General features: G+C 36.5%; 1 protein-coding gene across 4 annotated transcripts in view; it reads right to left on the bottom strand.

The window, feature by feature from the left end:
- The window catches only part of specc1la (sperm antigen with calponin homology and coiled-coil domains 1-like a), a 107,107-nt gene that overhangs the window by 7,118 nt on the left and 77,620 nt on the right, over positions 1-22,369 (bottom strand). For all 4 annotated transcript variants that reach the window (XM_039772141.1, XM_039772139.1, XM_039772140.1 and 1 more), the window contains 2 exons: positions 9,141-9,257; positions 8,737-8,796 (listed from right to left, as the gene is read on the bottom strand). In XM_039772141.1, coding sequence (XP_039628075.1) covers positions 8,737-8,796; positions 9,141-9,257 — 177 coding nt within the window. The remainder of the gene's footprint in view (positions 1-8,736; positions 8,797-9,140; positions 9,258-22,369) is intronic.

Here is a 22,369-nt window from a genome sequence, read left to right on the forward strand (position 1 = left end):
CGACCTCAACTTGACCACCAACATTTCTGTGAACTGCTATTTCTTACTAACACTAGGAATTGAGGAAAAGGCCACCTGAAAATGCTTTGCTATCTTCTTGTTGTCTTCTCCTACTTTGTAAGCTTCAATTCTTTTATTTTTCATAGTGCTGGGTAGCTTCTTAGTGGAGTCCATGTCTGGTGATTGGTGGGACAAGGTTTTTGAGGAATCTGAGAATTTATAAAGCTTTCAAATTTGCATCACCTGGGGTTTCCTAATTATGACTGAACAACCCACTTCTCTAATGAGCGAATGAAGGTCTAAGAGTTTGGATAAAATTTATGAGACCTCAAATATCTTGGGTTGCCCAAACTTTTGCTTGGTGCTCCTTTTCTTTTTTCACTGTACAATAAAAAGAAAAAAATTCAATAATCCCGCATAAAATGTGGAATAGTGTGTCATCTTTAACTTTTTGCCTTTTGGTAATCAGTTTATCTTTTACACATTTAGTTATTGTCAGTAACGGACATTTTAAGTAAGAGTCTTAATTTTTGTATGGCACTGTATCATATCCTGATAGCTAGAGTACAAGTTTAGATATTGTTTATTTTTATGATTTGTTTTTTAATGATTTGTTTTTTAAATTTCCAGATGAAACCGAAAGATGTGGATTGGCTGATAATCTGGAATCCGTTCAGTCATCACAAGAGGGACTTGGACAGCATACAGACTTGGGCAGATGAAGTTTAAATGTCTATAAAAGTAAGCCTTAACTCGTGGAGAACAAGTCCATGGAGAGTCTGCGTAAGCTTTATAAACACATGGGTGAGGCTTCATTTGGAGTCATGTGTGCAGTTTTGGGCTCCAGCCTTCATAGAGGACATAGCAATACAAGAAAAGGTTCAGAGAAGAGTGACTATGCTAATTCCAATTTCATAAACAGAATATAGTTAAGTGATTATTTTATGTACCACTGGCAAGCTTTGTTATGCTGAATGGTCTGGTCTTGTCAGAACTGTGGAAAGAGGGTTTTTTTGTGTTGGTGGAGGAACAGTGTTTGAGGGAAGAGGGTGTGTTGGGAGATAGGGTGGGGTCGAGAGGGAGGGGAGATGGGGAGATAGGGTGGGGTCGAGAGGGAGGGGTTGATTGGGAGGGAGATAGGGTGGGGTTGATTGGGAGGGAGATGGGGGGATAGGGGAGATAGGGTGGGGTCGAGAGGGAGGGGTTGATTGGGAGGGGATAGGGGAGATAGGGTGGGGTCGAGAGGGTGGGGTCGAGAGGAAGGGGAGATAGGGTTAGTGGACCAAGGGCCATAGCCTATGGAGTATTTCTCCCTTCAACTTTGCTCCCCCATCTCACCCCACCACCACCCCCAGCTCCCTTCCCTCCCACCCTCTCCCTAAACACCCCCAGCTCCCTCCCTTCCCACCCTCTCCCTAAACACCCCCAGCTCCCTTCGCTCCCACCCTCTCCCTAAACACCCCACCACCACCAACCCCCAATCTCCCTTCCCTCCCACCCTCTCCCTAAACACCCCCAGCTCCCACCCTCTCCCTAAACACCCCCCATCTCACTTCCCTCCCATCCCCTAATCTCCCTTCCCTCCCAGAAAGAAGAGGAAGGAAGGAAGAAAGATCAGGAAAAAAAAAAGCAGTGGCGGAGAAAGATACACATAGAGAAAGGAATGAATAGCAAGTTAGGTAGCAAGAGATGGGGAAGTAGATATAAAGATAGCTATACATACCTCCAACCTGCCACATGCGTACATTCCCAAAGTGCATGCATACTTAAGCACTTTCTCACACATTTATTGATGAATAAAGCCTAGTCATTGCATTATTTTTAAAAATATTTCCAGTGTACAGCTTCTCCCCTCCTCCTGTACTGGATAACGAGATACTTCTATATATTATTTACATTTGTATACAATATAAAAGAGTAAGATATCTAGTCCTATTCACATAATACTCTATCCCAAGCATAGGTGGGTCTATAAGTAAGGTAATAAATGTATAACATAAAACAGCTCCCCAAGAGGATGAAATGAAGCAAAATAAACAATTTGGACTAGTCTGGTCAAGGTACAAATTACAATTAAATCAGTTTTCACTAGGAAAAGAAGGGTACATTTCTACCATTTTGTCAAAGACTAAACACTGAATGATTTTTTGCAATCATTATAACTAAAGGTGACACAACCAGTGTTATAAAGCGTAAGGGGCAATTTTAACACACAGCAAAAGGGTGATTTGTTAACTATGTGCATTTAAGAAATGGCATGACTTGAAATGCTTTATTTGATCATTCTGGTGGCACTCAATGGCACAGGGACAAAATGACATTGAAGCTAACGCCAGATAGAACTCTGTCTTCTGTAGCCATGGGACTACATAGAATAGTAATCAAACAATTTTTTTGAATTCTTAATAACTGATGAGAATTACTAAAGACACAACTAACCCTGAGTTGTAGAAATAAGCCCTGTATAATTAGTGCTACTTACTCAGTTGGTCCATACTGCATTAAAGACAGCTTCCTGTGAACCGCACCTACACTATGGCCAGCAACAAGGCTCCTGTGTTTGCTTCATACAGATGACTTCCCCAGGATATGCAGGGCATGTGAACACCAGATACTGGAGCTAATTTTGATGGCAGATTAAAATCTCACAGGCAACCTAAACTTTACTAAACTGTTATATTTAGAAAATCATTTTGGATTTTTTTCTTCAGGTTTCCTGCAAGCAGAGTAACCACATTGCAAAACATTTCCTTGCTATTCTCCCAACAAAGTTAAATACAATTGTTAACAGTACACTAAGCCAGTAGCAAAGGAGAAAAACAAAACCCCGATCTACTAAAAGAGTTCTCTATATTTAGTGTATTACAGTATTTACATTTTAACAAACCATTCTTTTTCTGTATCTAAAATGGTTTAAAATCTACTAAACAGTCAATTTTTTTTAGCCTTCACTTTCCTGGAAATTAAAAAAAAAAATTAGGACTGCATAGTCCTGAGGAAAATAGTAATTACACAATTGCTAGCAGCCATTTTTATTATCCCCATATGTAAACAAGCATTATTTTATCTCCATCAATTCAAAATTTTGTCAATTTTTTCAGCCCTCTGACTTACCTACCCTTTTAATTTCCTTCCACTTCTTTGTATCCTGTCTCTTTTATGTGATCTTATGCTCAAGTTGTGAAATAGTGCCTCAAGAACAGAGTCATTAGTCCCTTCAGTATAGCTTAATACTTGGTTTCTCTCAAACTTAAGACAGTAGTCCATGTACAGATGAATAAGCCCAACAATAATCAATTTCCCAAGCTTTCACACCATGATAAAGAAAAGTTAAACATAATGCATGTTCATGTTACACCATCAGTCACCATTAATTTTAGAGATACAGTATATATGAGGTATGATGTATGTATGTATGTATGTATGTATGTATGAGATCATTCATATTAGAATTGAAGAAAAAACAAAGAGCTAAAGATAGATAACAAGGTGATCAGATGTTCAGAGTATTAGCAGTACAAAGTGATGTTTTATAGTCTGCCAGCTTCGTAAGGCTCCCTGTGATGTTACACTCAATAAGTGGCTACCTAAAGTAAGATAAGTCAAGATCACTAGGCAGTGAAGGAGAGAAAAAAAAAACAGTCACAAAAACAAAAAGGGAAATCATTTTCTAAAGGTTCTAATGATCTAAAGTTTGGGAAAACTAAAGAAAAAAATTTTCAGTGATTCCAGTATAATTTGTTTTAATTGCCTGCTTAAAAATAAAAAAAGAAAAAGTTTTTCTCTTATAAAGTATAGAGATATCTTTACTCAAACTGTCACTGTTCACTGGTATCAGCTTCCTGCACTGTACTGTAGATAAATTAGGATAGGAATGACAGAAAAAAAACACAACTGCTAAGTTTTGGATTTTTTTTTTCCATCCTGCACCTCAGTGGTAACTTACCTTCGCTTTCACTTAAGATTTAGATGTGTACAATTATGACAGCAAGTATCATGTTCTGTAGTTTAGCACTGAAATACATTATTCACAAGTAGAAGCACCTTTCATGCAATTTGGAGTTTGGCAGATGACGGACCATATGTAGTAATACATTACATAGAAACTTTCAGAACAGCAGTTGTAAGTAGACACATTGAAGTCTGTAATAATAATTGCACAATTTCCAGCTATTCATAGTCTACAATTAAATTGTAAATGCCTGCAGTTTCCAAAGTCACTGCTGACAGACTGCCTTGGAGGAATACTATTTGAGAGAAAGAAAGTAAGTACAGAAGACTGTAACAGAATCAGAACACAGCAGGTCTTAGAGAGTCACCAGTTTGACAGGAACTGTGGTGGAATGGCAAAGGAAACATACTTTAAACTGATATAAAAGTCACTGTGGAAAATAGTATTGTAGAATTTCTCAATGAAGTGCAGATATTCAATATGCACGTACATCGTGTTCCAAATTATTATGCAAATTGTATTTAAGTGTCAAAGATTAAATATTTTGTTTTTCAATTAAACTCATGGATGGTATTGTGTCTTGGGGCTCTTTTGATCACTCACTGAAATCAATCTCGGACACCTGTGATAAATAGTTTGCCAGGTGAGCCCAATTAAAGGAAAAACTATTAAAGAAGGATGTTCCACATTATTAAGCAGACCACCATTTTCAAGCAATATGGGAAAGAAAAAGGATCTCTCTGCTGCCGAAAAGCTTGAAATAGTTGAAATAGCAGTAAACAGGTATTTGAAGCTGCTGGTGCCTCTGGAATCCTGCAAACATCAAGCAGCAGGATCATCCAGATGATTGCAGTTATTCATAAACCTTCTATTCGGCCGCCCCTAACCAAGGCTCACAAGCAGAAACCGCTGCAGTGGGCCCAGAACTACATGAAGACTAATTTTCAAACAGTCTTGTTTACAGATGAGTGCCATGCAACCCTGGATGGTCCAGATGGATGGAGTGGTGGATGGTTGGTGGATGGCCACCATGTCCCATCAAGGCTGTGACGTCACTAAGGAGGTGGTGGAGTCCTGTTTTGGGCTGGAATCATGGGGAGAGAGCAGGTCGGCCCATTTAGAGTCCCTGAAGGTGTGAAAATAACCTCTGTGTATGTGGAGTTTCTGACTGACCACTTTCTTCCATGGTACAAAAAGAACCACCATGCTTTCAGTAACAAAATCATCTTCATACATGACAATGCACCATCTCATGCTGAAAGGAATACCTCTGCTATCGGCATAAAAGGAGAGAAACTCATGGTGTGGCCCCCATCCTCCCCTGACCTCAGTCCTATTGAGAACCTTTGGAGCATCTCAAGCAAAAGATCTATGAGGGTGGGAGGCCGTTTACATCCAAACAGCAGCTCTGGGAGGCGATTCTGACATCCTGCAAAGAAATTCAAGCAGAAACTCTCCAAAAACTCACAAGTTCAATGGAAGCAAGAATTGTGAAGCTGCTATCAAATAACGGGTCCTATGTTAATATGGAACTTGACCTGTTAAGATGTTTTTGATTGAAATAGCTTTTGATTTCAGTAAATATGACCTCCTAATGCTGCAAATTCAACAAATGCCCATTTTCAGTTCTTTAGAACCTATAAAATGTTTGGAAACTCTTTTGTGCGTAATAATTTGGAACAGTGCATTTTAAGTTTATTATTTTTGAAAAACATACCGTTATCATTAGGAGGATTGTTCAGTAACATTCGAATTATACTCTAATGGTTGATGACTCAAAAATTATGCTGACTGCCACTTGCATCGACTATTTAGGAAAATCAGAGAAAAAATACCACTTACATAATAATTTGGAACACGGTGTATAAGTGTACAAATTTTAAACATGCCCAAGTATAACTCAAATTAAAGAGAACTAACTAATAAATACATAAATACCTCTCCATCATGCTCCCATAAATTAGACTTATTACAAAATAAACAGTATTACTAGTTTAAAAGAAAGCAATTCTGTTCAAAAAAGTTATTGAGTGCAGTAAAACATAAGTGTGAAATGTGCCAATAATTGGTGAGAGTAGTGAAAGCCTGAAAGGGTACTTCCATATGTAAGGCAGACAGGCAACTGAAAATGTTTTGTAAGACTAGTAATTTATTATTTATTAAGTAATAACGTTAACAGGCTATGGCAGTTGGCATACAGTCAGATGATATCACACAAATTGTGTTTATTTTTATTTAAAAGGGCATATATTGAGTGTAAATAAGATTATTGTGGCCATAACACTAAGAATTTTGGTGGTATTACCTGGAGGACTAATGAAGTCAAAGACTATTTCTTCATCAAGAAATAAAACAAAGGTTTACGTAAATCAGAAATTGTTCAACCTAAACTTTAAGGGTCAAGTTTATTAACACAACTGACTGGAAAAAAACAGGCAGAATTTTAGACTTGAACATGAAGATATAAGTATCTGGAATACTGTCTAATAAGCAAAGTGCTAGTTGTTATTAAGTATAGATATTTTAATCCTCCATTGTATGGACTACTAGTGGTCATCAAGGAAAGCTGAGCATCACTAACATAAAAAATGGGCAATATAAAACATAACTTAAACGTATACTTAAACTGAGTTGGATAAACCACTTTAGAAATTCAAGCTTTTCAAGAGAATAGTGAACAAGTATTATATCAGGATTGAAGGTCTACAACATCAGGATAACAACATTATACTTTAAACTGTTACTGCATTACTCACAACAACCCTTGAATTATTATTTTATTTTTTTTTTAATTTTGGCTGTTGTGTTCCCAAACACAATACTGTGTAACTGGAAAATCTTGCTTCCAAAATGTGTAAGCAGCAGAAGAGGATGAATTTCCTCTGAATGGAATAATGTTTCATTTACTGATAGTTTTCAATTTTGGATGGAAATCCTACTCTCATGTTTTACATGAATTTGTTGTATAAAATAGCAAAATAACCGGATGTATCTTTAGGATGTTATATTAATAGATGATTAATGTGTCTATATCTTTAACAATGATCACTCAGAAGAAAATGCATCGCAATGCTGGACTATAAAGAAGAGGAAAGAAATGTATTCCCATCTTGGACAATTAATTTTGCTTTTAATGCTTCTGTTAGGCAAGTTAAAAAGACTGACTACTAAAAAGCTTTGCATTAAAATTGGGGTTGATTGATTAAAATCAAAAAATTCATTTGACAAAGCAGCCTGTGGTGTACCAGACTACATGACCACATAGCAGCTTCACGAGATTGGTCACATTAGCTTCCTAATCAATTTCACACTATTTTATGCTTCTGCTAGTTATTCACCTAACAAAGTTATAAAGTATTCTAGACAGGATGTCAATACTGTTTCTTGGCACTTAACAATTTTCTTGTAAAATGATATATATTACTATGTCAATAGTTCTTTTATATAAATAAAGACTATTTGGAAATCTGCAAATATTGTGCTATATCCTTTATCAATTCTGCCTCACCCATGGTCTGCATAATGGTTTTCATTAAATACTGAATTTACAAAACATGTGGTTTAATTCTGTATTTCCTCTCCAAAAAAAAATTTAAAATGAAGACTGCAGCAGACGGTTCTCTTTACTTACAAATTCACTTGGGTAGGCACCACGTGCCAAGTATCAAACTCTGGTGATTGGACTCAACACACTCTCTTTTCTGCTTCTGTGCTAAAAAGAGCGGTCAAGCAAGGAGATTTCTAAATGTTAAGGGGCCTCTTACACGGTGGCTTACTCTCTCTTTCCCTCAGTGTCATGACCTTTGGATTATATAGCAATCTGCTCTAATGCTGTGCTGTCTGGATGAGTTTTCCTATAGTGAAGCTGGATAAGTACTTCCTTCTGACACTGAGGAACTGAGATCACAATCAACCTCTCCCTTTAATGGTGTGAAATGGACATGAGTGGAACTTTGAGCAGTTCCTCATTGGTGATATCTGAGGGAACATACAGAGGAGGGGGCAATATATTTGTACTTTTTAATACAGTTCTCTCTTCTTTGCAGTGAAGTCAAGAAGCCGGTTTGCCAAACTTAGTGGGTAGGAATTTTCTGCAGCTAAGTATTCATTTTTCACTTACTGGACCAGAGTTGCATCAGGCCTCTCTATATAAGGACGTGAAACCTAGAGGAGCAATTCCCTACATCAGTCTAGCTAATCTGCTTAAAGTGGCGTAGCATCTTATGAGTAGAACTGCAAAACAATGTTAAAAGTTCAGATCTTGCCAATGCTCCATAACTGACTCATTTTAGTTCTTTATTTAAAGATTTTCCAAAAATGTACTAAATATTACTTATAGCCCCTAATAATTTACAAAATTTTAAAAAGGCCATCAGCACCTCTTTATAAATTGGAACAAGACTTAACTGAAGAGCTCATTTGACCTGCTGATATTTTTAAACATTACCTCTAACTTGTCAAATAAGAAGGCAGTGCCTAGAGTTAAAAACAGTTTAAGGTTATGAAATGCTGAAATAAAGGTAATGCAACAATTCCACAACACAGGAGCACTTTGGGGAATTTGTAATGGTTGGAATAAATTACAGAGTAATGGGGCAGACATAATAACTTTAGGGACTCTCAAACCTCGATTTGATGTTTTTTTGAACAATCTAGGTGAAAAGAATTGGGGAAATTGTTGGGTGAAATGGTCTATTCTCATCCCTGCTATTATGTTTTATGCTGATTCGAGACATCATCATAGAGGACTGTCTCATTAATATATTTTCTTTAGGATTACTTACCAGAGTTGATTTAATGCCAACACTCTCAGCAGCCTGGAAAGCAAGAGTAAAATTTCTTCTCTGCAGGAAAGAATCAACAGTGAGATTACCACAGAACACACCGATATTCAAAATAATACAAGCATTCTTAACAACAGTTCAGTTTACGAGGGTAGGCCAGTCTGACATGGCACAAGACAGGAAACAGCACTGGAGAGAATGCCACTCAAATACTGGCCACAAATACATACCCACCATGCAGCCACTTTAAAGTCGCCAATGTACCTGCCACAAACATTTTTAAATGCACCCAAAAGACTAACAAAAAAAAAAACACTACTGGCACACACTGAAGGCATTACTAGAAGACAAAATGAACATAAAGGGAAGCTACTCTAAATTGCAACCTGCAAACTTTCACATACCTTGTCTTGGTTGTTTAGCTCATGATAAGGAATGTGAGCCGGCAGGTAGGTGTGGAGGACGGCACAGAATGCTAGGCCATCATTCCAGCTGCTGCTGAAATTTGTGATGTCAATGTTCTAAAAAGAAATTAGAATCCATGTTTTAAAAAGACAGGAAGTGCTTAACAGCATTTTTACCTTTTATTTTTGAATATATGACTTGTTTATGTGTTGTGAACTAAGATTTCATTCACTTTTATATTCTGCTCATCATCAAACCAGCTTATCCTGAGGAATGTGGCAGGGTAACTGGACCCTAGCCCAGCCCAGCAAGCACTGGGTACAAGACAAGAACCACCCACGTACATCCCAGCCCATCCCATTACAAATAAGAGAGGACTGATGTAACAACCATGTTTATTTCGTTCTGTTCAAAAATCCTATTACAGTATTTTATTAGCTAAAAGGCCAATGAACCATTTGTGTTTATATTGGGTATTGTGTTTATATTATTGTAATCAATTTTTTAGAAACATGAAATACAAATTACTTTCTGATGTCTAAAAGGAATGCCTTAAAACTAACACTAAATCTACAAACACTTCACACGTTTGAACATCTAACAAACAGAGGGCTGGCAGGCCAAAATAAATCCAGTTTATTAACCATTTTCTCAAACTGCACACTCTCATAATCTTCTGTACAGGATAACAGCATCTGGTCACCTCTGCTGAATGGTTTTACTTATTCACAAGATACCATCTCCATATATTTCTGTTCAATAAAAGGAGCAATATAATAAACTTCCTGATGTAAATCAGAGATGAAGATGGCAACTGAGGCCACTGTAATGCAACAAAAAACTTGATCATTTGATTTCTAAAAACAATGCTAATTCTAACAAGTAAATGCAAAAAGTCATTCAGTAGACCACCACAGTTGAATCTGCTGTGCGATTTGACCAAAGATGCTGTATATTTTCCCCTTACAGGCCTCAAACATATGAGTTCAATTCAAGTTTGCACACTACATTCTGTTACAAATTTCCCAAGTTACAAAAAAAAAGATCAGATAGTCACAAAAGAATTCTTTTAGCAGAATATCAGGCCGTTGTTGAAACTTAAAACACCGGTTCAATATCCTATTGTCATATTAAAGACAGAAACACTACAAATGTAGCAGTGTTCTATAATAAAAAAAATGAAGACAATATTGTATATTGAATGTGTACAATTCATCTGTGTACTGAACCTACACATTCCTAAACTGGAACTAGGGCTGCACCGAACTCCAGCTTCCATGGATCGATGTGGGATTCTGAGGCACTGCTATAACCAAGGGGCGCTGCCACCTAGCGCTCTGGAGAAGGTAATGCTTTGGATACACTCCCTTCCCGGGTCCTTCCAGTGTAAAGGTGTCCCGACTGTACGCCACAAGCTCTATGTCACTGTATAACTAGCTCTGTGTTCAAGGCTGCCTGTTTCCCATCCTGTGTGGAGGGCTGTTAGTAAAGGCAATGTCCCCATCCCATAACAGAGTCCTGGAAGTAGTTTGTATGAAAACAAATGTATGTACTTAGTTTTTTTCCAAATGTGAAATGCAAATACAAACATAAGAAAAAAATGCACTGAACTTCTGTGGGGCAAAAGCAACAGAAGGCAGGAGAAGATGTGTGAACTGCAGCAGTAAAACACCAATCTAGTAGACAAAATGCCAAGTTTTACCGTGTCTTTTGGTAAACAGAAATAGTTTCAAGAACTTGCATGAAAGGGATTTTTGAAAATGAAAGTATGGATAAGTATATAATTATACATACATACATACGTACGTAGTTTCAAATTGTTTATTTGTTGATTCAGACTAATACAGTGCATATTTTTGTTTTAAGAGATGTGCAAGATGTGTTTATGTACAAGAGACTAAGTGTTTCCAAAAAGGTGGGCACCTTGCGCCAAATAGTATAAAACAGCACTGCTATGGGATATGACATATAAACTTGGACAGACTGGGGCACTAAAGAAACTTGATTCCAGGATTGTGCATCCTAAAAAGTGTTTGGTCATGGTATTGTAAAATCCAGTTTTTTCGGAGAAGAACTCCCTAAAGCACCAATTGTTGTACGTTTTCTTTAGTTCATATTGGTGTAAACAAAAAGGTATATAATAATAAAAATACTTTCTTTCAAATATCTGAAGTGCTATATTCGCTAATCTTCAGCCATTTACTGCATAATCAGTAACAACCTTTTCTTTTTGATTATGTAGTACAGGAGCAATAATTCCAAAAACCCCTTCGTTTGATTTAACCTCATATGCACTACGGCTTCTTTTTGCAAGAATTAAACAATTGTATTGAAGATATACAATAATTCACTTAATTTCAGACATTTAAGTACAGGACAGGTGGTATTAGGACCTAACTGTTTTGACAGAACTAAAACTGTCAATGGCCTCCATTACTACTATTAAAAATATAAACTTCCTCTTGAATGTGAAATCTGCCAGGATATAACATGACCTCTACATTCTGAAAACAGGAAAATGGAAGAAAAAAAAAAAATCAGATGATGTGTAATTATTTGCCATGTGCATAAAATGAATCTTAATGCTCTTGGGATCTCTGAGGGTGTTAAAAACAGACTGTGACCCAAATCATTACTTAGTCAAAAATCGATCAGCCCTCCACAGGAAGAACACGGAGTGCATCCCCCCGTAGAAGAGCACTTCAAAAACGTGTTGCTTGTCTTACAAACTATTTTTAGACTGAATAATGTCTAGACAGAGGTCAATAGAACGAATAAAACAAGCATCAAAATACAAAGCACATTGAGTTTCTTGAATATTAATGAAACCTACCAGGCCATTTCAATGTCAGTGAGTGTCAATGAAAAAAAGAAATTAATTTTAGCCTTCCACTGCAAATAGAACTAGTGTAGGACACAAGACCTGACTTTTTAGGGTGCTTAAAGCAATACCCAGCTGAAAGTAGGAACATCATTTTTACAGCTGTGTATTTTATCTCCATTCAAGGACATGGATTATTTTTTTTTTATTTAAAAAAAGCAATATGTAATTCTTAAGTTGATACGCATTGTTAAATAAAACTATTAAAGTCAGCCATAACACTTCACTCGTGATTGTGGCTTGACTAACGTCCGCTCTCCTAACAGTCTAAACCTACGTGTCTGGAAACACAAACCCCTGCATGAATTTCTTGAAATCTGAGAGAGCTGTGCTTTCATCGGAAACACCTTTGTGTAGCTTGATGTGGGAACAGTGGCAGTGATTCAGAGGGGGGAAATAAGAAAACACTCTGCTCTAAAACAGGGTCAGGAAATGCAGACAGCAGTCAGTGCTGGACATAGGCCAGCACATTTTAAAGTGGACTACATTTCTTTTCTCCTCACACTTGCTAATTAAAATCTTGGCTTTCTGCAGGACCCTCAAATATTTACAGTTCCACTTCTTAAGAAACAAACTTCTAAAAAAAATTCAGCCATGGTGTGTTGCTTCAACTTGCCATTTTCTGCTTAAACGCTACCTAGTTTTACCGATTTAACTTAATAGATGGCAAATGCTAAAGGAAGAAAGGAGAATGAAGGCTGAATTGAAGGCATTTATGCTTCATAGCCACGTTTCACACTTCCTTTTCTTGTCCCTTCCATACCAGGGAAGCAGATGCCGACAGGTAAAAACATTTTCTGGCTACATATGGACAATCACGTAACAAGATTTTTAATTTCCACAGGTTTCTAAAAGACAATGGACAAAGGAGATTACAATGCAGCATCTGTTATCATGTACTGTTAAGCAAATACTGTTCATTCAGGCAGAGTGCATTAGTTCTTACTCACCAAACAACAAATATGAATGAGGTGAGATATGCCCATTTCTCTAATGCTCCTTTTAACTGTGCTACTGGGTAACTCGTTACACACAGTACTTACAGGATCTTAAACCATTTAAAATTATTGTATATAAGGGTGCAATGTAGAAAGTAAGATGGACAAAATAGGACGTCTGCAAACTGACAATGCGAAGCAAAAGACACTGCACTGCAGGACACAGTAACAGTGTTGCACAGCAGTTAGCCTTCAAACGGCAAGGTTCCTGATTCAATTCTGTGCATCCTACTCACTGTGTGAACTTTTTTTTTTTAGGTTTCCATTGAACCTTTTTGAACTCTAATTATAAAAAAAAAAAAACATATTGAAACAAATACTTGTCTAATCTGACACAGATCACCCAAATAGGTACAATATTTGTCACTATATATTAAAACACAATTGTAATGCTGAACATTTACTGTGTATAACATGCAAATTATCAGATCAGGCAGTAATTGATAGCTAAAAGCTTTACATTTACACGTATTTGCTTAGCAGACATTTTTATCCAAAGAGGTGAACATAACCAAGCAAACAACATTCTGGGGCCTGTTTGGGAACAAGTGTTATAGGGCAATGTTTCAAAACTGATCACCAAAAACTGAAGAGCTCGGAACAAAATACAAGTGAGTTACAATTCCAAAGTTACAGAAACCTAACAACTCATCAGTTAGACAGACATTCACCAAGAAACGTTTAAAATTAAGAGTTCTTTTATGAAGAATCATACAAAATGTAGCAATCTTGTCTTAATAGTGAATACATTTGTTTCACAACAAATGCACAGAACTTGATTTGAACTAAGTGCCGTATCAACAAAGACCCACTTCTTGGCTATGCAAAGAAAAACATTGGATTGAGAACTAAAGATATAGTGAAACTACAATTGTGGGCATAAACAACAGGAAACACATTAAGGCATCAGGCAATAATAAACATTTCCATCTCAATTTAATCTTGTCACTCTGCAGCACAGTGTCTTGCAGGATAAGCACATATTTCTATGTAACCAAGGTAGTTAGATCTAGGGGCCCATCAAGTCAAGCAGCTTTACAGTTACCATCAGCAGTACATAACTAACAGACTGAATGTTATGCGCAGGAGTGGCTACAATTGAAGTCTACGTCGTATTCTCAAGATACCAAAAACAGTGCTCAGTTATCAAGAAAGCAAATATGGCTGTACAAAATACATCTGAAGTATCTCATTGATAACACTGATATCATGTAACAATACAAACGATAATTTACTTATACATCAAAGAAGACAGAAAAGCCACAAAAAGCACTTGTCCATAAAAAATACTACTTGTGTGCCAGATGTCTAGGTTTGTCTGCTCAGTTATTGACTCTGCGAAGATCACAGCGTCGTTGGCAAAGTCAAGATCAGTGAATCTTTCATTACCAACAGATGCTTCACAGCCGCTGGACCCCACAACCTTGCCCAACACCCAGTCCATGCCAGCACTGAACAGAGTTGGAGTAGAACACAACCCTGACAAACCCCAGAAAGATGCAGAAAGTGGCCAAAACAAAAGACTTCACTCTCCCCCTATTAAGAAGTGAAAACAAAAGAAGATACAAAAAGCATCTTTCATAGTTATGGCGCCCCTTGTACAAATTCAGAAATAGAAAACGTTCAAGGGAAATTGTAAATCCATCATCCTTGAGTTTTAAATGGACAAAGAGAAAGGAAATTCAACAGACATTAGGAAACAATTAAAAAACGTTGTTTAGTGTCACTGCCAGTTGCTGCTAGACTGATAATTAATACTTAGTAAAGTTATGGTGATAAAGCATGCTCATAGTGTAAATGATACAAAGATAATAACCCATACAAATTACTGCACAAAATGTACACAAATTCCTTTATAGTTGTGTAATCTAATCATTTTACTCAAATGCATAAAGAACAGTAATTTGTCATTAAAGTAAGCAAACAAGAACATGTTAAAAAGAGAGATGAGGACAAGATACACCGCATATGTAATGTACACAGTGGGATACCATGAAAATGGGGAGGGAGTGCAAGAACAAACAGGCCTTCCAACTAGGGTATAACCATTGCTTTAGAATGACTAATATTATAATTACATAACACAGAAATTTAATGAGAAATATTTTTGAAATTAACATCAAGTTTTGGTGATAGTGTTTTTTTTTTTTTATAAACAAACGTGACATTTCTGATTTCTAAATGAACAACCGAGTGAGCAATATAAATCTGGACTATATTCAATTTACAATAAATGCTTTCTAAAACAAGAAAAGTTTGTTTTGCACTTTATTATTTAAATTGTGTTTCACAATCCCCAGGTTATTTTTCTGTTTAGTACACGTACATCTATTATACATTATCATAATATTAATTAATGATAATATCCAAATAACTAAGGTATATCTTTAATGTTTTGCTGAATAATCTATGGAATGCACCTTGAGATGCATGGAGATGTATCATAAGGAAAATAAGGGGAGACAAACAGATCAAGTACTTTGTGAGTGGAAAGTGCTTTGCTGCTTGAAACAAAGTAATTTTGGATGATATTAACTGTATTTCTTTGTGTGTATATATATATCTCCCTCTCTCTATACATAAACATGATGTTTTACAATGTAATCCATCCTCCAATATCAGATAAGCTTAACTACTGGAATAAAATATGTTCAAATGAATTAAAATGGTTTAATAAATTTTTATATTTTCGCACGTTGACTCATCAAGTTCAAGACCACCTTTGTTATCAGCAAACCCTTGTTTGATTTCTATGAGATTTTTTTTTTAACTTCTGTTTATACTGTTCTGAGTAGGGATTTTAACTTCAAATTAAGTTCTTGATTTGGACCTACATCAGATGGTTAAGTCTGTCTAGGATCTTTTACTCTTTCCTGCCTCATCATATTGGCTCCATGATTGCAGTAACAAGTTTATTTTGAGTCATGTTTTTTCTGCATGATAAAATGTTGTCAAACAAGTGTTGGAGCTTTAGGTCTTACAGTGACAAATAAAAACTAGAAATTGTTCTGCTGCACCAATCATTAGTTTCATCATCAGTTAACAGTAGTGAGCCAGCTCATACATAAACTGGCATGCTTCAGGATGGTCACTGTTTACATGTTGATATTTTCTTCTTTCCATAGTTATTGTTGAGATTTGTTTACCTTTGTTCATTGGTCATAGGGCCATTTCAATTGCATCTGCAGAGTATAGTGAAAATATTATTTACATATGCTAAATCTATGTGCAACACATTGCCATTCCTGGACACAATGATTATCTGTCCTGAATTACAATTCTGATGTCACTGTTACTGGCATACATTATATTATAGTATCCTGAACTGCATACCGTGGAGGTACTTCAGTGATCTCCCCGTTTTTCTTTTATTATTTTTTTAATTTTAATGATTCTTTTCTCAGCCAGCCTGATTGTTGGCAAATTGTTAAAAACACATGTAGTATATATTTATAATCGGTGATCAAAATAAAATAGTTTTATGTGGTCAATATCTGACTGAATAATTCTGAACTCCCCACAGCATTTCTCTAATCTTCATGAAGGTTTGTTCTCCTGCTGACTCTGCCTTTGTTCTTGCTTTTCGTGTTTGCCTTCAGAGTCCAAAACTACACATTCCCAGCTGTATGTATGCACAGGAAACACCTGGCAGACAGTTGTCCCAGTACGTGTAGGGGAAAGAACATAAAAGGAGGGATTATTCTGAAAATTTAAAGCACATACATAAAGAAAACATGGAAATAAAAAGTTCAAATCCAAACTTCTTGAGCATTCTACAAAAATACCAATGTTAAAGCTAGCTATATTATACTTGTAAAAAGCACTTCATACTGGCATGTTCTCAAAATGTATCCTTAGTTACAGTCTGACCTTTTTACTAACCCACTGCCTGGTCATCTGAAGTGTTGCTGGCTCAGTCAAATAGTAAGCTTTTACCTTCAATTAAAAATCTGTATTTACACTTGACTAATGCAATAGACGGTTCACAGAATTCTACTCTTGGAATATTTTAGGTTTTTTTTTTCTCTCTTAAGACTCCATAACCCTAAAAATGTGTAATGTTAAACACTGTGAAAGCTTAATATGAACATGGTATTCAATTGTTTAATGGTAATATTACAAGTGAAAGCATCTCTAACAACAGAGGAGTGGTTCACAGTCTAGACTTAAGGGTATGACTCAAAGAAATGAGGAATATGAAGAAATTGTGACCTGAAGGTGGAGCAAGTGGACAGTGTGTTTTACTTGTCAAGAACAAATAAACTACCAATGATGGGAGACGGCTACATACCAGGCCATCCTATCCTCAGCATCTTAATCCAACACCTCCTGGGAAAATCTCAAAGGGTATGTAAGAGATGTTACCTAGCGGGCATTCAAACTATATTCTCAAATCAATTCAACAGTTCTTCTAAAGGTCCTTCCTGATTTCTCAGCTTCTCATACTGGTACAAAGAGTGAGCCCAGCAACATTTGACAGTAGCTTCATTCTATCCATTTGTACTTGTAGTCTCCTGTTTTTGGCCAATAAGTGGTACTGTAGACTGATCAGCAAATCAAAAGCTTTGTTTTAGGACTTTGACTTATCTTCACTAGTATTTGCAAAACTGCTACCAATACACTGATTTTGTGGTCTGTCTCACCTTTCTCTAAACTCATGAACATGACCCTGAGGTAGTTGAGAAAACTATTTTACATTAACTGACACTACCTATTTTCTTTCATCCATTTTATTAACCTTAATCTAGTTTTTTTTTTTTATATAGTCAGTGTAAGCTAACATAAAGCAGGAACCAATGTAGGACATGACACAATTCCACATCTTAACAAGTTGTGCTGTTTGACTTTCCCCCCCAAGCTGCTTTTATGTAAACGAGGTTCCCATTTTAATTATGTTTTACATTGTCTATTCCACCTGAAATATAAAATTACATTTTTTCTTTTTGCTGGGACAGGTTTCGGATTTCTGAGACTACTTGTTGCACTTAATAACTATTTTTATGAGTGTCATGAATGTCATTTTTCTTAACTCTGTTAACGGATGTAGAATCATGATTTCCTTTTAACAAATCAGTCAGTTAACCGTAGTATCATACTAAACTGTTACTTCAAAAAATCATATCTGCATGTGAATCTAAGGATACTGTATAACACTAACAGCTGCTATTCTCCATTCCTCGCTAGCATAGTGCCAATTTGCTTGTTACCCTAACATTACACAAATCTGAAATGCATTTAGTATGTAATGATGGGAAGAAATGGATATCATAAACAAAGAAAAAATGGATAAAACAGAAGGGCACTCATACATAAAAGGGATCACTCTTTGCTTTCGTAATGAAAAGGAAGTTGATGTGAGTTGTGAAAGAAAGAAAGTGCTTAACGCAGACAATTACTACACTGCATAATAGAAAAATTCTAAAAATAAAACCTGCCTGACATGACTTCTTTCAAGTTGTGGCTCTATCAGTTCATGGCAGCTTGAAACATCAGTCTATGCCCAGTCTCACGGGAAACTTGCTCACCCCTTCAGAGTAGTGCACTAAAGCCACACCTTCCACACAAAAAACAACCCTGTCTATCATGTCTATTTAATTCAAATTTTAAAACGCTTTTCATTAGATATAGATGGCATATTACTCCCCTTTTTGGCATCTAGTGTATCACTTTTTAATGCAAATAAAAATAATTAAGAGAATCAAAATACAAGAAAGGAACTATTCATCAAAAAATCTCATGAAAAAAATGATGAAATTCTCATACAGGGAAATAATGAGAAATGCTAAAATCTAATTTTTTTATAGACTAGATATTAAAGGAGTAGTAATGTTTTTTAAGAAATCATCAATAGTCCAAGAATGTCATGGACAGACAAAGACAGTTCTGAGAAAGTGTGTACTTACTTGACTGCACTGTGGCCATGCCAGCCATTTCTTGCTGCATTGTGAAGTGAAGAGAGAGAAGAGGACCTTAACATGCCTTAAATTTTCAGCGAACACTTCAGTATTCCACTGCCACCAGCAGTTACAAAGAAATTAATGGCAAAATAAATGATCAAAAACAAATAAGATCCAAGTAAAATAAAGAAAGCCGTGGAAGGAAAAACACACCATTCATTCAGTATCACTAGTTTTACAAACCCATTTCATCTGCATTAAAAAGAACCTCTGGGACTTTATTCTCCTTGGTTAACAAGGAAGATTTTGAGCATAAGACATTTGACAAATTCACTTTTCAGTGCACTGTATAAGTATGTACTTTCTCTTAAAGCAGTACAGTCAAGGTAGAATCAGGCCTTCGACTGAGAGACAATTTCATGAGCAGTACGGTGACCAGAGGTCTCATTTATAAAACAGTGTGGGATTTGAACATGAAAATAAGTGTATGACAATAAAACAGGAAAATACATATGCCAAAAAAACACCTTGGAATCACAGATAACTTGTGCGTTAATGGAATGTAAACTGCTTAATGCAAGAAGCAGCATTCTTGCTAGACACCCTCATTGCAATGAGTTCTGTTCGGCAAAGGGCGCATGCTCCCTGGTAATGTATTCTTTTAGAAATGCAGCCCACACTTTAACCTGTATATGCCCCTCTTTTAGTAACCATGGCAGAAATCTTAAGGCAAGAGAAATATGGTACAAGAGAAATATATTTAACTTGCTTTAAAATGTTGCTTTTACTTCTAACAAACATTGTACATTGTAGTATACCGTTAACATTTTGCATATCATGCACACTTGTGTATAATCTGCATGCTGATTTAGCTCAAAAATTTCACATTAAAAAAAAAATTTGTATATAGTGTGCACCCTTAACTTTTCAAGATTTGCATTAACTCTCATGGGGCAGATGTTGACAGGAGGGGTGAGGGCGATAATTAGCTGAAAAACGTCAAAAAACTCGCTATTACGGAAAAGGTAGACTCACTGACTTGAAGTTTAATAGCTGCATGTGTGTAAGTAGCAATTAGCAAACAACGGCAAAAATGGAACTGACATCTGGCAAGAGAATGAACGTGTAAAGCAAAATACTCAGTGGATGACATTTTGCGTATATTTTATTATTATGTATTGGACTCTGATTTTGGTGCAAGTGATTTGTCGATTCAGATTGAAAACGAAACTGAGGCACAGGCATCGGCTGATTGGTCTCCAGCTGATCATGGTGTTGCACAAGTTAGTGCAGCAGATATGCCTGTGGCAATATTCGCCTGGGAGGCTGCAACTTACAATGACGAGAGGTACAAACCAGATTACGTCGCACTGCAACTTCTACTGCCGCTGTAGCCGCAGATTCAAACACACAGCGAGAGAGGCAACAGAACAGGCAAGAAACTTTTAAATTAATTTATGTGTAAAACCATTGTTTTGCATGCTTTTCTGAAAATAGTCTGGCAGCCACTTGCCACTCACCCGCCCCTCTGCTGCCAAAGATGACTAACATATAGCAACAGCGCACCGAATGCAACAACAAATATTTTATGTTGATTTATGTGAGAAACTATTCCTTTAAAATTATGTCGTGTGTAATGTGCACCCCAATTCTGAGAGAACTAAAATAAGTAAAAATAGTGTGCATTATACGCAAGATTTTACAGTAATCATTTATACAAACAAGTACAACTGAAAAGAAGCCATTGGAACAGTGTAAATTGAAAATCAAAACTTCTGTGTGCAGATTAAACGTTAATTATAAATGCAAGTTCATTATGGAAAAAGAAATAAACTGACGCATCAATTTCCTGGACATCTCCATTGAAAGAGGTAACAATGTCAACCTGATGACAGGTGTTTATCACAAGGAATGTTATGCAGATAAATTACTACACTTTGCTATCAATCGCCCATCATCACATAAACAGAGCAGTATTAAGACACTATTCAGAAGAGTTCATTCTTAATACCAAGGAGACTAAAAACAATGGCAGACACCATCTTTTCCAACTGTTCACATGAAATGGTGACACAGACACCTTCATCAAACAATGCTTACATAGGAGATGCCACAGACCCAAGCAAACAATCAACTCTAACCTGACCTCATCACAACTGGCATACACTTTGTTATCATTGCGACGTATGAGAAGGTACAGCACTTATCCTGTCCACAGCAAGCATCAAAATAGCGCACAGGCCTACAAACACTTTGCACAGTATCTTTTTAATGCTAAAAGCAGGAAATCAGCAGTAGAGACGCAGAACGTATTTTACAACATACCACGTGGTTCATACTCAGTTGTATACGTGGAACATACATCAAAAACACTCGCAACATGTATACACTGCAATACGGTCAGTATAAAGGCTCCACAGTCTCTGATTTACGCACATACAAGTTCAAGTGGACACACCTTTAAATGAGACTCAGTACAAGTAAAGGCTAATAATGAAAATGCCAGAGAACTGGCTGAATTGTGGCTATCCAATGAAAACACCATTAACAGACATTTGGACATGAACCCAGCATATGTGGGCCTGAAAAGAACATAAATAAATAAGACTTTCTGAACACCACCCTCCAAACACCACTTCCCCACCGACCTACCCTCCCCCTCTCCCCTCCTTATGTTATATATTGCCTTGTATTCCGGTCTGTCAATCATTTTACTCTGAAACTGAAAGCTTAGGAATAAAAAAAAAATATAGATTTTTTTTTAAGATACACGGTTCACTTTCTCCCTTTGTGGATTCCCAGCTACAAATATGCAAACCTCATCACAGAATTTCACTTCCATATACATATATACAAACACACATGCACACAACAGAAAGGTATACAGATAAACCTGTTACAGTGGCTGCCAATGTTCCCCTTTATCACATGCCCTCAAGCTTCAGCCTGCATTTATTAAACAGGTTTTTGTCTATATCAGAAAAATGTTACCTTGTAGTTCAAGTCATTTATTAGATTCAGTCACAATAGCAGACAAACTACCTTAGGGCGCAAGGCCACCGACGGCTGGGTGTATTTAATAAATGCATAGCCTGGATCAATTTCATCTACTTTTTATACCCGTTATTTTTTCCTTCTGCTAAGTGAAACGTGCACTTTAAAGCAGGCCACCTAATAAATACAATTCTGAACTTCTCTCAATTCAGAACCTCACCAGGAAGTCTGCTGATGCCTACATTATTATTTAGGGCTATGTGGAGCTAAACAGCTCACCATGCTAGGCCCCAGCTTTCAGTAGCATATACTCAGGGTTAAATTATTAACACTCTCTCCTATTGTTTTTATTGTCTTTAATTTGACTGGGGTGATCCTCACAACTATTTTCTACATCATTTCAAACAGTTAGGAAGGAATGTTGATATACTATTTTCCTTTACTGGATCTAAAAAAAT

Source organism: Polypterus senegalus, chromosome 12 (genome assembly GCF_016835505.1).
Source record: "Polypterus senegalus isolate Bchr_013 chromosome 12, ASM1683550v1, whole genome shotgun sequence".
NCBI lineage: Eukaryota > Metazoa > Chordata > Cladistia > Polypteriformes > Polypteridae > Polypterus > Polypterus senegalus.